Source organism: Drosophila navojoa, chromosome 5 (assembly GCF_054131105.1).
Source record: "Drosophila navojoa isolate 15081-1374.11 chromosome 5, UAZ_NAV_1.0, whole genome shotgun sequence".
Taxonomy (NCBI): domain Eukaryota; kingdom Metazoa; phylum Arthropoda; class Insecta; order Diptera; family Drosophilidae; genus Drosophila; species Drosophila navojoa.
Window position 1 is genome coordinate 21,670,886 of NC_142893.1, and position 15,991 is coordinate 21,686,876.

Consider the following 15,991-nt stretch of genomic DNA (forward strand, 5'->3'; position numbering starts at 1 on the left):
CACACTTAATATTAATATAAATCTTTAAATATCAAATAATTTAGAGTTTATTTTTCAATTTTCATAGAAAAGTATATAATTTTTAAAAAACTCTGAAATTGTTAAACAATTCTTATCTTTAATAGTTTTTTTTTCTTCTTTTTTTTGTATACAGTTGCTTTTCAACAAGTTCTTTTTGTTGTATTGTATAGTTGTTTTTTCTTCGAGAATTTTTACACGTTAATTTGTACAAACAATATATAATATAACAGCTAACAAAACTTAGCGATGATATAGCTTCTTTTCTATAGAGGGGGATAATAGTGAGCCCGACGTACACGAGTAACAGAGACCTCTCTCGGCCAAGGCAGCGATATATAATTGATTTTCTATATCTGGACTGGGCGGCTTACTCTGCGGGTAGAGAGATAATCATTATTTATAATCGTGTGGCTGTGGGGAAATTTGAATAGAATTTACCGCCCATTTCGAATTCAATCATTTCAAGATCGTCGTCATCGTCATCGTCACCATCCTCTAGATCAGTATCGTTGTCATCATCATCGCTGGAGGAATCAATATCAATAAAATTGCGATTGCGATGGCTGCGTAGCGGGAAACCGAGGAAAGTTGGACCTAATGGAAAAGCTGATGTGAGTAGAGCACAAACTTGATTATGGAAATTCCTATTGCCAGACCACTCACCATTTTCAGAGCCCGTATCGGAGCCCGTCTCGGAGCCCTCCTCATTAGATTCGGGCACCTCCTCATCATCTTCCTGCAAGCATAGACAGAATATTAAATTCAATATCATCCATCTGCATCTGCATCCGCATGAGCGTTCTAAGCTCGATAGCCGCACCGACACCGGCACCGGCAACGGCACCGGTACCGCCCAGTGTACGTGCTCGCCGTCGCACACCAACAATTGAGCTGTTGGGTGCATGCTGGCGAGCCAGATTTGAATTGGCATGTGACGATTGCCTAAGCCGGCTTGGACGACGGGCGCGTGCCTCGTCGTCAGCCCCGCCAGCACCAATGCCGCCATTCGCATTCGCATTTGCATTTGCATCTGCGTCTGCGAGTGCATCAGCATTGAGCAACGCCATGTTTGGCTCTGGCGTATGTGGGCGTGCCGCTTCTTCGACGATGCGAATTAGCGCAGATTCACCGCCTGGCGCATTGGCGGGCGGTGGCGGCTCCTCTAATGCGGACGTGCCGCCGCCGCCTCTGACGATGCCCTCATCGATGGCCAGATCCTTAACCGCACGCACCTCTTCCGAACGCTCGCTCTTTTTAACACCAACGGCATAGATCTTCACGTAGGTCTCCTGCTTCGAATCATAGCCGCTGTGATCCTCCACAACAGCAATAAGGCTGCCGTTCGCACTGACGCTCAGATCGTTGATATTACGCTTCACGTCGATGGTTGCAATGCTCGAATAGTCGTAAGCATCCAAAACATTAAAGCTCGTATCGTAGGTAGTTGTCTCCATGTCATGATCCCGATCGGCACCCAAGCTGGCGCCATAAATCACATGCATGGGCGAAAATGTGCAGTTACGCTGATCCAGCACCGGCACAGTCTGGAGCAGATGAAACGTGCGCAGATCCCACACCTCCGTATTTGCAATAATCTATAAGGATATCGAGAACATTCAATCTGGATCGGTACATGGTAATATGTAACAGAAGCTTACCTCTAGGCAATTCGGATGAAATACGCCCGAGATGCATTGATTGAACTTGTCAAACTTATGAATCTCCTTGCCGGAGCGAACATCCCAGAGCACGCCATCTGCAAGAGTTACACTTGAAAATGATTTCTTTGACTCCTCACATTGTCGAACTCACCTGAGAGCAGCAGCTCGTCAGTGCGGCACAGCGTCGCTCTATTTTTGGTGTATTGATTGGGTATGGTGGGTGTAAATGTGGACACCTTGGAGCCCGTGTTGATGTCATACAGAACGGCGCACTGCAATTTACAATCATATATTATTAGAGATATTCCACTAAGCTGAAGTAATACCACGTACATCTGTGTGGGTTCCCAGTAAACGATCCTGTGTGGTCTGACTGAACTCACAGTATCCGACCTCGGGCAGACGCAGCTTGGACCGGAACTCGTTGTCCGTAATGGACCACAAAATGGTGGTGCGCAAACGCCACAGGCTGGTGGTTAGAACGAGATCACCGGCACGATTCGCCTGTATAGCATCCACGCCGTATGTGTGGCATATGGAGGAGAACTGTTCGACGCCATCGTTCATATTGAACACCTTGCTCTCGCCCTGATGTGTGCCAACGATTAGGTAATTGCCCACCACATCACAACACGTGAACTCCAGATCATCATAGTCCGCAGACCGCATTGTACGCCAGGGCGCAAAATGTGTGTGGACATGTCGGCGATCGTAGCGTGCCGTATTGAAGCCTGCTTGGGTGCGGAAAAACCGGGAGGTCAAATTATAGTTGGAGCTGACCTGACGGCTGGGCCGTGGATCTGGGCACTTGTGCGGCTCATATAGGTCGAACTGTGGGCAGGTGGTGACCGGGTTGTTGCACAGCGAGTGCTGATTCGTCAGATACTCTGTCACAATGCTATTGAGTGTCACGCGCTTCGGATGCAGAGCCGGAGAGACAGTCAACTCATCCGGCAGTCCCACAGCGCTTGCCTCCGGATTGACCAAGCTGATTTGTTTCTGAAGCGAACGTGTTACCGAGGATGTGGCACGCTCCGTCTTGCGCAGTTTAATGGGTGTTTGCGCGCTCAGATGACTGAATCCAGGAACGCCCACTGCATTAGATCCATTGGCCATACCCGACGTGCCGGCGCCATTGCTGCAATGCGGCGACGCATCCTCTGACAGACTGCGACTCTGGTCGCCACTGGACATGATAGCCGCAGAGACATCGGCCATTCGGCTTCGCAGGCGACTGCGCGACATTGAGCTGATGCCAGATAAACCCTTGAAGTCGAAGGGTGACTGATGAAAGCTGCGCGTCGTCGTCGTTTGCAAGGGCAGACCCACCTCGCGCTGCAGCATCTGAGCAGTTTGTGTGAGGCCCTTGCTCTCCAGGTGCTCAAAAATGAGCTGGTAGAGCTGCTGTTCGTTGTATTGAATGCGGGTCTGGGCAATCACATTCGCCTTGTGCATGTTGGTGAGCGACGGATCGAGCGGTGTCAGTGCCTTCGTTTTTGTCTTGCCGGAGATGCGCTCGAGCAGCTCCAATGCGTACTTCTGGAAGATGACATGTTCGGCTCGCTTCTCCTGCAGTATGGGATCACGCATGAGAGCCTGCAGTTGCCCGCTGGCAAACAGTGGCAGTTTGCTAATGATTTGCCGTACACGATCAGAGCGGGCCAGCCCGGCTAGAGCGCGACATGCCATGCCGCGTATGCAGTCGGCATCGGTGATGGGTCCTTTGGTTTGCATCAGTGAGAGGAGCACCACAATGCCATTGTTTGAGCACACCGACTCCCACACCTTCTCGATCAGCTCTTCGGCATATTTCTGATTGGCTTTGTTCTTACGCGACGAGTTGCCAAACTTCAGGAGGCTGCTGCTGCTGCTGTCTTTTCGTATGATAGGTGAGCATACGCAATGGCAGAGCACGGCCAGAGCTGATTTCAGCACCTCAGCGTCGGCTGTGATCTCGCCGGCCGCTGCGCCCAGCACTGAACAGAAACCAGACGTTGTCGTCTTGTCCGGCATTTGTATTCGCTCACAGAGCACCAGATATACTCGCGGTATCACACAGCACACGCTAAGCACATCCAGGGCCGAGCGCACCGTCTCCGAGCGTCCATTGTTTACCCAATCGTAGCTGAAGGCAATAATGCGCAGGAGCATCGTAATGCCGCCCAGCTTCATTAGCTGATCCACGGGCTCCCAATGAGCGCGCACCGAGGTGTGCTCCTGCAGCGTACGTATCTGCTCGTGCAACTGGTCGAATGTCAGCTTGGCGGCCATCGTTGGCTGTTGGCTAAAGTAGTGCGATGATGAGGCCGATGAGCTCGCATAGTGCTGACACAGAAAGTTGTTGTACTTGTAGAAGAAATGCGCTTCCATGTAGCGCTTCAATGCGATGCACACGTGTCGCACCATCTGACGCGAGGCGCACTCGACATCCTCATTGATTTCAGAGCCATTATCGCTGTCGTTATGACTGGGATCGAGAATCTTAAGTACCGATATCTGTAGCATGAGTAATGGAAAATTTGTGAAATAAACAATATTGTTTATTCATTTCTAGCGTTTACTTACAACATTATAGAGCTTGCGTAGGCCATCTTGTGCGTCGAACTCATCGAGTATCGCCTTAAATTGGAAACTCAAGCTGAAGAACATGGTGGCATGACACTTGGAGGAATCATGACAGCGGCCCAGTATCCACAGCGCATATCGCACTAGATTCGATATTAACGGACGCGGCATGTTGCAAATCCTTTCCATAGCATCCTCACAGTATGCCAAATAGTAAATGGCAATGGAGACGCCCGTGGTGGCCAAACTGGGTCGTGGCACATTCAATAGCAGCTGGAAATATTCCAATGATAGATTAAATATCTGTAACTCTAGTCTTACACAGGGCGATGAAGCTTACCTCCAGGCCGCCGCGCGATATGAACTCCAGTGCAAATTTTTTGTGGCAGAGCAACGAGGCCAGATATTTGAGCACTTCGTAGGCGAGGCAGGTGTCTCGTCTGTCAAGCTCCTCTAGATGTCCAAAGATCAGCGTCATCACATTGTTGCCAAAAGCCATGGCCAAGAACTCTTGGTATTCGCCCAAGCTGGTCAGGAAGCGCATGATGAGCATTTGGCTGGTGTCTGCCGTGGGCGGATGCAGTGGTATATACATGCGCTTGTAATAGCGCGACATGGAGAACGCATCGCGACTGTTCTCAAACAAAATGGACATGTTGGAGGCACTGCCGCTGGCGCCGTTATGCTGCGGCGACTGAGGGGCCGACGCAGCGCCACCGCATGCCATCCAGCTGAGCATGCCCGGCGACATATTGCTGTCCGTGGAGTTGTTGAGCGAAGAGCTCGGTTCTGTTGTGCTGCTCTTGCTCATTCGACTGCATGCCAGTAACAGATGCAGCCGGTTTATCATTTTTGGCACCAGGCGCATGTTCTGCTCCCGACAGGTAATCGCTATATCGCTTACTTCCATAGCAGCGGCCAGTAGGCCTGTGGCATAGCTCTGCAGCGGCTCAATGCTGTCCTCTGCCCAATTGTAAAGCCGATTAATTATGCCATCTTCCTCGGCGGTCTGGAATACGGCTGTCGTCTCAAGACCCGGCATCACGACCAATATGAGCCGACAGGCAATAATATTCAACTCCAGGGAGCTGCGACTTATGCTCTGCCGACTGAAGTAGTTGTCTCGCAGATAATCGTTAAGAAGCTGAAAGTGTTTTTAAGCGCTCGATTAATTCTTATACTTAAAATGGCATTACCATAGGTTTTCTTACTTTGCCCATAAACAGATCCTTGCGAAAGAGCAGCTTCAGCAACAGTCCATATTGGCAGCTGGGATCGGTGCGATACGGGTGCCTTAAGTCCAGAGGATCCGGATCCTTACGCATGTATGAGTCCTTTTCGCGTTCAAATATCTCGGCCAGACTAAAAGTAATTTTATTAAAATAAATATATTTTATGGTTATTAATTGGGTTACCTTCTTAGCGTCGGCACGGGGTCGTAGCCGGCTTGTGTTTGTTCTTGCTCCCACTTGTCAATGATTTGTGTGAGCTCTTTTTTCGTGGCCGTGCGCCTGTCCGCTGCTGGATCATCCTCAGCATTGCCGTTGCCACCTTCTTGGCCATCTTCGGAAGCTTCTTCGTCGCCGTCGCCGTCCCCCTCACCATCGCCGTCTCCATCTCCATCACCATCACCATCACCATCACCATCTCCATTACCATCTCCCTCACCATCACCATCTCCCTCACCATCACCATCACCATCAGCATCAGTTTCAGCATCAATTTCTGCTGCCTCATCAGGTGAATTTTCCATGCTGTTTGCATCAGCCTCGGTTTCCTCTTGACCAGCTTGGTCTAATGTATCATTCAAGCTGTCGTCGCTTTGATAAGCAGCTGCAAACACGATATTGTCGAGTGATGCATCATTTCGGGTCGGTGCATTGAGCATTTCGGCATCGTCTTCCTCCTGCGCTGCAGCATTTCCATTCCCATTCGCATTCCACATGTTTCGAGAGCTCCACGCGGCAAGCGTTGGACACTAGCTCGTTCTGCTGTGCTGGCCAATTTACCGATATGATTTGATTACGCACTTTCAACTCTAAACCAAATATTTGATTTTGTATATATTTATAATTGCTTCAATTGCGTTATTAATATGCAAATTCTGTGCGGCTAAACCACGCGCTTCTCTTTTTGGCAATGAAGAAGTGTGACCGCGCACCACAGAGAGGAGCGATAAACGAGTCGGTTGTACATGGTCAGCGAAAAGAATTTCATCTTGAAAAGGTTGACACCATGTCAAAGGTAAACGTATTTTTTAATATTTATTTAATTTAATAAATGAACCCATTACAAATTTCATGAATACAACGATACATTTGGAAGAAAATATCACAATGCAGATTTTTCTGCAATTGTTTGACATCTAATTTCACACAGTGCATCAACAAGGTGGCAGCACTGCCTAAAATTAATCGCCGGTTATCAATGTTATCGATGTGTCGAGTCATTGTTTTGTTTTGGTTCCTGATCAACTCGCCTAAAATTCGAGCATCATGAGTTTTCTGTTTATACTTAGTTGGATTTCATTAGCTATACAGATCACTTTCATAACATTATCGATAGGTATATAGGTTAACAGCAAACTATGCAATATATATTTAACTTATGCACTTTTACAGTGGCTGGGCTCTACTATTTGGCCGAACTGGCAGAGGAGTACACAACGCCAGCTCGACGTTGTATACTATTCATGATTAGTTTCACAATATTTGTATACCTTCTCCTGATATGCTTTGAGGACTTCTCATGGACCATGATGCTGTGTGGATTAGTAGCGCAAGGCTTCCATTTCAGTATAATGAATAATTTCCCCTTCATACAATTGCTTTCGGTGCCATTAATTGGCTCCGTGGCAATGCTGGTGATTAATCATGTGCTCGCATTTCAATATTTCACTAGCGTCTATGTACCCTTCACACAGGTGAGCCATGAAGACAACCAGAAATACATACAACCAGAAAATCATTGAATTTGTGTATTTCTGTTAGGTACTTGCCTACTTTACCATCTGCCTATGGATGGTTCCCTTTGCTCTGTTCGTCTCGCTCAGCGCCAACGACAATGTGCTGCCCACTACGGTCAGTGGAAATGATCGGCTGATGGGCAGCAGCAATCCGGATGTGGTCAGCAATTACTTTTCGCGCAATAAGAAAGTTGGATTGCTATCGTTCTTCAACTATATTAAGGAGACGTTGCTGCCGGGTCGCAGCAAGAAATCATTTTAGCTAGGATAACTAAAGACTTGATAATCAAATGTGTAAAAAATATCGGGCGTAATCCCTAGTTATTTATTTTGTATTCATGCGCTGTAACAGTTTAGTATTATTAATATGAATATTTTCAATTGATCGGATCAGAGAACTATTTGCTCTGGACCTTGAGGGTGCCATTGGCCATTCCAAAGTAGCATTTGTTTGCCATGTTGACGAATAGGCCCGTTTCCAGGACACCCGGTATCAAAGTTATTGCCGTATTCACCTCGTTCCAATCGTATTCCCGTTTTGCAACAAATCTCCAGTCCAACAGAAAATTTCCATTGTCGGTGACAATGGGACCAGCCTTCTTTAGGGCAATACGTAGCTGTGCCTCGCCTCCAAAGAGCTCCTCGATCTTATGCTTGACTGGCACATAGGCTAACGGCGCAACCTCAATGGGTATGCCCTTGCACCATTGCTCGCCCAGGCGGAGCGAGCGCTTAGTATAGTCTGCCACGATGACGACTGTCTTGGCGCACGAGGCAACTATCTTTTCCTGCATCAGGCAGCCGCCGCCACCTTTGATTAGCACCATGCTACTGTCCACTTCGTCGGCGCCATCAATATAAACATCGATTTTATAATTACGATCCAGATCGCCCAATGTGAGATTGTGATCGAGTATTAGTTGACGCGCTTGGAACGATGACGGCACGCAGATTAATTCTGACAGCGTACCCTCCTTCCAGACGCGCTCCGCAAGCCGCTGGACGACAAACACGATGGTTGAGCCGCTACCAATGCCCAAAACTTTTGTATCTTCGGTCACATATTGATCCACCGCTGTTTCGGCTGCGAGCCTCTTTGCTGCGTCAAGTTCAATTTTTTCGTCCATTTCGCTGCAGAATTTGCGTCTTGAAATAGTACTTTTCGGATGGATGGGAGATCGAATACAAAGTCCAATAAATTGTGGCAAATGCGGTTGCAACAAGTCTCGGCGCAGCAACAACGACTTCAACATGTGCTTCAGCTTTAATGTGCCTTGGCTTCGAATTCACGAATCGAGTTTCAACTTAAATGACACGAGCTGAAATTGGGTTTCATTTGTTAGTATAGGGGTGCTTTGTGTCTTCAAAATATTTTACAATAATTGAAAAATAGCTCAACACAATGGATATATGACATATATTTCCCGGCGCATATAATATCTGTTTGATAGCTAGGAAAATTGTCGCAATTTAATAGGCTACTTCAATTGTAGTTTGCTCACGTTTTTAATAATTGTGTCTAGAGGTAAAAGTATAATTTATAATCAAATAAAGATGTATTACATATGGATGTATGTATGTATATGTATTATCTCTTATTGTTTACAATTCACAGTGTTATCTACTTTCAGCCAATGTTATGTGACCATAGCCGGAATGCTGTAAAGCTTTATTCGATAGTATCGATAAATATTCAAATAAATCAGCCCTGTATTTAGGAAGGGCATTTTAAAGGTCGGAAGCTTATTTGCAATTGGCGGTAACAATTCAAAAATATAAAGTTCAATGGAAAAATAAAAAGAGACTCAAATTTTTATTGCTGAGTACAGATAAAATAAATAATATATAAAATAATATGTAAGGGTAAGTTATTTTTAGTATAGCTAAAACTGAGGATTATAAATGTTAAAATTAGATTATTTCTTATAATAGTATAGTACAAAATTTGAAAGAAACGCAAAGTTACTTTATTTTAAAATACCATTTCTTTTGATATACATATATTCGTAGAGGAAAAAGTGAAAAGCAACGCGGTTAGCAGACGGAAATGCGCCAAAAGTACGGAGCCCAGTTCTACAATTATAGTTCTGGATGCAATCGAGACAATGCAGCGAAAACCATTTGGACAGCAACAGCAGCAGTAGCAACAGCAACAACAGCAGCAGTAGCAGCAGCAACAACAACAGCAACAGCAACAACGGCGAGAAGAAAAACAAACAGAACGAAAATGCAGGAGGAACCACAATACAAAAGTCGTTTAAAGTTAAACGCTATCCTTGATAATGATAAGAAATGGTTGCAAAACCATTAAAAGCATTCCCTCTTGGCTTAGATGAGTGCGAAAAAGGACGTGCCAGTGCTGACCAAAGAAATAAAATGAGGGGAATTCCCCTTGAAAGGCCGACCACAGCCGGCTGCAGCTGTTGGAATATTACGTCTTAGACGTAACTGCTTGGATTATTTCAGTGCCAGTATTTGAGGAAATTTAATACTTTTAGTGCACAAAGCGAAAACTGTTGAATGGAATTGCGATAAAGCTGAAAAGCAAACTACAATCACAAAGGTGATTGCAGATTTTCCCTTGCAAAATGGAACACAAACTGAATGCCAAGCCAACAGCAACAAGACTACCAAACCCAAATACAAGTACACGAAATAAAGAAGCACAATTCGTTAGAGGTAAGGAAATGCCAAAAAGATTTGTGTTAATGGATTTCACTATTAAAGAAATGAATTTCGAATGCAACGCAGCATGAAAAAAAAAAAAAAAAACAAATTCTTCATTTTGCATGATTGCACAACGAATATGAATCTACGATGTGCCCAACCTGAGGTTTGTTAGTACAAATTAATGTGTCAACTTTTGGATTGAATCGCATTTGCTTATTGACTATGTTTTTAAAAATAAGGTCTAATTTAGTCAGTAATAAGAACGGTATATATAGACGGCCTGGTTAGTAGATAGAATAAGTACTTACAGAAAACCGAAAATATATTTGATAAAATAAACTAAAATTTAATTCTTAAATTTGTAAAATTATCACATTAAATTAATAATACATAAAAAAATTAAAATTCAACTTAACTAACTACATATGCCTGTTGCTTTGATTAGTTAGATAAATTAGGGAATTGAAATTAAATTTCATCCTAAAGCGACGCAATAGAAATATTAGAATTAAATAGAAAGAAATACAATTTGGCATAACTCAATTCACTTTATTTTAATTAATTAAATAATTTTCATTAAGTAAATTAATAGCATGATTTGCGATTCGTAAAACAGCGTTTAATATTCACGTTGTTAGGCTAACACTAATGTTAACAATAAACTGTAAACTGAATTGCATCTCAATTATATGTACATATGTATGTACTTACATATGTATGTACTTACGGCCTGTCCCAGTTGACAGCGCTGACAAATCGTGTGCCAACGTGTGCCAATGCTACTTTTTTGGCTAGGGTATAACGAATGCCAATACAAACATCAATTACGTGAAACAAAAGTCCTGCACACACACATATGCACACACACACACACACGCACACACAGAGCCAGATGTGGGCAGCATAAAAATTGTTAATTAAAGGAATGCATTGTTTAATGTGCCCCTCGTGGGCCACAGTCCAACACCTGGCTGCATCCCCGCGTGGGCCCATCACCTGATGCTCGACGCCCGCTCAATTACACGCACAAACTTTGCACAAAAAAAAAAAAAAAAAAAAAAAACAGAAAAAAGAACTTGAAAAGGGCAGCAATTGCAAATGGAGCTGCGCGACCCAGTTGTGTTGCCATCCGATGGCGTTTTCCATTATAGCGCCTAAATAGCGCAGAGGAATGGAATAAAAGGGCAGAAAAAAACTAGGATTGCAGGCGCGGCTCGTTTCTCCCCTATTGCACTTTTTTCCCTTTTCCATTTTTTGTGCTCCATCGAATCAGAATTATGATGGCATCTCCACGGTCCTGCTGATGACGACAATGTCAGCTTGAGGCCCCCGCCCCGGGACAGGCCTTGGCACGGCACGGCACGGCTCTGCACTGCACTGAACGACTTTTCCGATGGGAACAATTTATAATTTGATTAGCACATCGCTGACTGCACACGGAAACAGAGCAGAGGCAGCCAAAGGGACGCAAAGTTCAGCGGAAGTGCATCTGAGTGCATTGAGGCTGCCGAATAGGCATCGTCCACTCACTCTAAGTCTTATCTCTCGAGCTACCTATTGAGTATGCAAAAATCGGGATGGCGGCGCGGGACGGGCGGGCCACGGCGAATCACACTCCGTTAACCGCCTGCCAGCCAAGACAATGACAAATGATGATGAAGTGACACTACGCCCCACTGCGGTCCCACTAAAAGGTTTTTGGAGAAAGGACGCTCGCCCCAAAGCTTATCTTTAGCTTTCAATTAATATTACAAGTGGCTTTTTTATTGCAGCCCAACCGCAGCACAACAACAATCTAGCCATAATAAACAGTTTTCAGTTAGTGTCTGTGTGTGCTTGTGTGCTTGTGTGTGTGGGTGGATCAACACAAACAAAGCGAATTTGCAAGCTGCACGATGACAGAAAAAAAGAAGCAAAGGAGGCATAACAAAAGCCAACACAGATACAAAAAGACAAGGCTCTGCTCTGCTCAGCTCTGCTCAGCTCTTAAAGGATTCGCCGCACAAGCAACGCCCCCATGGAAATTTTCCCGTTCATTCATTAAACAATAAACAGCAAATTCTGCAAGGGGCGTGGCGTCCTCCAAATAGATTAATGGCCGCAAAACAAAAAACCTTGATGCAAATCAATTTATTATGCGGCCTGCAGAGCGCGTTGACCGCCGCATAGAATTTATATTCCAACAATAAGAGATACAGAACTTAATACTCAAATAAAACATTTATTTCGGCTCATTTGACGGACAGCACACCTCAAGACCTCACGTTCTATGGCCAACTGTTGCCCCGAAAGGTGCTGCCCGCCGCTTGGTTAGCCCGGAATTTGGTTAATGTACCGAACTGCAACGGGGACCATGCCCAGCGGCGTGGATCTGAAGCGATTCTTGTTGACCACTTGCGTCGTCCTCAGCTGATTCATCTCCAGTCTCACCAGCTCCATATCCCGCTCGTACAGCTGCCGCATGCGATTCTGTCGGACTATAATGTTGTAGTCATGCGCCGCCTCCACCTCAGCCCTGATGCGGCTCAGGCTGAGATTGAGCGCAGAGTTCCTGCAGCCGTTGTTGCCCAGGCAGTCGCGCCGGTTCATCAGAGAGTTTCTGCGTGGAGCAACTGTTCAACTGAGACGACTGCCAAGTGTATTCAAATGCAAATACTTACAAAATTTGTGCCATTTTGAAACTATATCAAAAGTACTACGAGGAATCGAATATGATCTATATGTAGAAAAACAAAATAACACACAATAAAGGCAGTTGTAAAAAATGTAGTCAGAGGCAACCTTATTTACACAGAGTACTTCTCTCCTGAAACATAGGCAATCAGTTTAAGTGCTTGCTTGTCGAGTTTAACAGAGAGTGTCATACTCTGACACCAAGACAATTTTGAGAGTTGAATTCTTTTCAAGTATAACTTTTTGTTGTGTCAAGTTCAATCCAGATATATTTCCTGTTAATCTGGAGGTCAAGTTTAGCAGCTGGCTGTTAGGCTGCATTTCTAAAAATTCCCTTTACTTACAAATCAATCTCCTTGACTATTTTTGATGATATTTTAATTATATATGATTACTACTTTATGTTGTTTAATTCGCAAAATTTTGTTGTTGCTGTTAAGGTACATGTTAAGTCTAGCAGCTGGTTGTTAAGCAGAATATATATTCATTAAGAAATCCATTTAAAACTCTCTAGGTCAATTAAAGTTGCCTATTCTATAAGTTAAGCCAAGCTCAGTTTGGTTTAAGTGCCAGTAAAATTTAGCAGCCGGCTGTCAGACAAAATCTTTGAAATTAACTAAAGTCTCCTTTTAGTGAGAAATACGTTATAGTGAAGTGCTTGTCAAGCAAGTCTGGTAGGTGGTGTCACGTTCAATTATCATGGCGTTAATTAACAAAATGAAATATCCCATTGATTTGGCACGTGAATAACCACATGAGTGCTGCTGCCAGGAGGAAGGAAGCCTTTGAATATGAAGTAGCTTACGCACTTAGCCGCGTGTGGGTGTCAGCTCATTGAAGGTCGTTTAGCAGCTGCAAATGTGGCAGCAGCTAAATGAACCACAAACAAACAGACCGACACACCGACAGACGGACAGATAGACGGACAAACTTGTTGGCCTATGTCCGGCTACAAGCGCTCCTCCATTTAAATCAAATGTCAGCGCAGTGCTCTGCTGCTGTTGGAGCTTTTAAGTGCAAACACTCGTAGCATACAGCCAGCAGAGAAAACGCAATCAATTTTATTGGGAACGCGCAGCTCCATTCGAGTGGGTAATGAGTGGGTCGGATGACAACCACTTGTAATTATCCAGCTCGGACTTTTCATTAGAGTCTATTAAAGCGAAGATAACTTAAAAAGTACTCGGAATAGCAGTTGCTAGCTAAACAACGTCTTTTGGCTTTCACTCGGATGGGGCGGGGGTGGGGGTGGGCGAGAAGTTGGGAATTGGCAAACAACGAAAAGCCAACACAAATCGTTGTTCGGCACAATTGCAGCACACTAAAGTCAACTACGAGCAGGTGGCAGGAGGCGGCGGTGGGCTGGCAGGAGGCAGATGGCTACACTCAGGTGTGTAATTGCAATGCGAATTGGTCAAGTGTAACAATGTAAAGACGCCAATACGAAGACACTCATACAGACAGGGCTAACACCTACACACATACACACACACAGTTACAGAAATCAATTGGACACATGAACTTATGCAGCCAACAACTGGAACTGAAACTGGAAGTGTGACTGGAGCTGGAGTTAGAGCTGGCGCTGCAACTGTGAAGAAGGAGGAAGAAAATCAAATTGCAAATTGCATTCAAGTGTCACGTGCATGGACACATTTTTGGATCCGTTGCCAGCAGCCCCCAATCGAGTGCCCGCTGTAATGTCGTGACATTTGGGCGCGCTTTTGCCCCCTTCTCCCCCCTTCTACCAACACAGTTGGGTTATTGCAATCGCCGCCAAGGCAATCAATGCCAGAGACATGAACTCCCAAAGTGCATGTGTTATAGTAGCACAAAAGTCACCCACACACACACACACACTCTGGCATACACACACAGAGTCGGTGAGTGTAACACATGCACCTGCGTCATGCTGCACTTTTCGCTGCTCTGTTCCGGGTCGAGCGGGGGGGCTGGGGCTACCATTCATTATGTTGACCACGCTGTCACATTTGCTACGTGACATTTTGCTAACTGCCCCCAAAAAGAGGCAAAAGAGTCAAAGCATTGTCGACTGCAAATATAACTTCACCTATCAGTCCCATTTCCATGGCCAATCCAAGCGCCGAGCACAAAAACATTGCCGAGCTTGCACATAATAGCTTAAGAGTTGCAATAAACCTGATCACTTCAGTGAGTCCCATGTAATGCTAGCATTTGGGATAGTTGCAAAGATTGCTAATGCTGCCTTTTTGGGATAAACTACGGATTTACTAATTTTATTTTTGTTGATTTTACAGATTTATTTGGCGCTTACTGTGACGCTGAGGTGAGTAGAATCAAAAAATAAGTAGAAATAATTTTATAAAGGCACTCTTAATTACAATAATAATAAATTATAGAAATAATCTTTTGTTTTATATATTTTTATTTTTATTTATTTTTTATTTAGTGTACAATATGTACAATATGTACAATAATATATTTTAAATTTTCTTTACACATATTTATTTCATTAATATTTTTTCTTTACTTCACTTGAACATTAATAATAATCATGTATTTCTATTGACTCTATTGAGGTTGTGTGGAAATATATGAGAGGGGATATATAATACATACTGAAGCATTAGCAAAATATTTTCATATTTTAATGAAATAATTTTATAATTTACAATGAAGCCAGAATTTTAAGTTCTGAATTTTATATAAAGCATTATCGTTTCTAGTTGAGTCTAACTCAGACTCTTGGGTTTACTTGCTACGCATTTCCAGGTAACTGCGCTTCCATTGTTGACAGCTGGCCATGTTCACATTATCCGAAAGGGCTTTGGTTCTGGTTGGGTCCGACACTAATCGTCCTCAACTAGCTGTTTAAGCTGGCTGAGTTGTCGCATTACTGCATTCGCCTGGTCTTTTGAAGTAAGTAAAGTTTGATTTGGAAATTAGTGACTCACAGTGGTGGGGCTGCTGAGTGGGGCTATGGGGTGGGTGTGGGGCTGGGTGCTTGTGATAGATGTTTGTATCCTTGTGGCAGATTCGGTCAATCGCTTTGCCATTACAATATACAAAGTTATGGCAATGCTACACTGGGGAGTCCAGAGCCCTTTTAACTGCACTGCACTGCAGTGCGGTTCAAGTTGCCTTTTGAGCTGTTGTGGATTTGTATCGAGATTGCGGCACAGTCAGCTTCAAATTACAAGCAAATAAAGCGTCAAGCAGCACGCCCACCCACCCAGAGCAGGAGCAGCAGGAGCAGCAGCAGAGTTGAGTTATGAACGTGCTGGGAACAGGAAGCCCAACGAATCGAAGCCAGAGGCAACGAGCCCAACACCAGGAACAGTCCTGGCCGTAGCCGGCCATTGAATGCAAGCACAAGAAAGAAGAGAGAAGGTAAAGTAAATGTGCAAACATTTATTTATGCGCCAGCTATGCAGCACTTTAAAGCACTTCAATT

The 15,991-nt window shown here is 44.5% G+C and overlaps 4 protein-coding genes across 8 annotated transcripts; 1 reads left to right on the plus strand and 3 right to left on the minus strand.

Moving 5' to 3' along the window:
* Positions 1 to 60: 60 nt before the first annotated feature.
* mahj (LisH and WD40 domain-containing protein mahjong) lies at positions 61 to 6,499 on the minus strand. Of its 4 annotated transcripts, none has more exons than XM_018105019.3 (11): positions 5,663 to 6,498; positions 5,459 to 5,609; positions 4,588 to 5,391; positions 4,248 to 4,520; positions 2,016 to 4,178; positions 1,834 to 1,954; positions 1,680 to 1,777; positions 1,254 to 1,616; positions 685 to 757; positions 460 to 627; positions 61 to 393 (listed from the first exon to the last, which is right to left on the minus strand). In XM_018105019.3, the coding sequence occupies exons 1-11, from the start codon at positions 6,190 to 6,192 to the stop codon at positions 389 to 391; spliced, it is 4,749 nt and encodes a 1,582-aa protein (XP_017960508.1). In that variant the 5' UTR covers positions 6,193 to 6,498; the 3' UTR covers positions 61 to 388. The 4 variants fall into 4 exon arrangements, 2 of the variants coding, with proteins under 2 accessions (XP_017960508.1, XP_017960509.1); XM_018105020.3 differs by having other exon boundaries at positions 460 to 615; positions 5,663 to 6,497; XR_016197004.1 differs by lacking the exon at positions 61 to 393 and having other exon boundaries at positions 520 to 615; positions 685 to 1,616; positions 5,663 to 6,499.
* Positions 6,500 to 6,609: 110 nt separating this feature from the next.
* On the plus strand, positions 6,610 to 7,597 carry LOC108655135 (protein TEX261). Its single transcript, XM_018106856.3, has 3 exons — positions 6,610 to 6,812; positions 6,869 to 7,170; positions 7,238 to 7,597. The coding sequence occupies exons 1-3, from the start codon at positions 6,743 to 6,745 to the stop codon at positions 7,472 to 7,474; spliced, it is 609 nt and encodes a 202-aa protein (XP_017962345.1). The 5' UTR covers positions 6,610 to 6,742; the 3' UTR covers positions 7,475 to 7,597.
* Positions 7,504 to 8,576, minus strand: Rpi (Ribose-5-phosphate isomerase). The gene has a single exon (XM_018106854.3). It carries the CDS (start codon positions 8,463 to 8,465, stop codon positions 7,611 to 7,613), a length of 855 nt encoding a protein of 284 aa, XP_017962343.1. The 5' UTR covers positions 8,466 to 8,576; the 3' UTR covers positions 7,504 to 7,610.
* Positions 8,577 to 12,083: 3,507 nt separating this feature from the next.
* LOC149091182 (uncharacterized) lies at positions 12,084 to 12,693 on the minus strand. Of its 2 annotated transcripts, none has more exons than XM_089262319.1 (2): positions 12,543 to 12,693; positions 12,084 to 12,481 (listed from the first exon to the last, which is right to left on the minus strand). In XM_089262319.1, the coding sequence occupies exons 1-2, from the start codon at positions 12,554 to 12,556 to the stop codon at positions 12,193 to 12,195; spliced, it is 303 nt and encodes a 100-aa protein (XP_089118445.1). In that variant the 5' UTR covers positions 12,557 to 12,693; the 3' UTR covers positions 12,084 to 12,192. The 2 variants fall into 2 exon arrangements, with proteins under 2 accessions (XP_089118445.1, XP_089118447.1); XM_089262321.1 differs by having other exon boundaries at positions 12,084 to 12,494; positions 12,543 to 12,654.
* Positions 12,694 to 15,991: the final 3,298 nt, after the last annotated feature.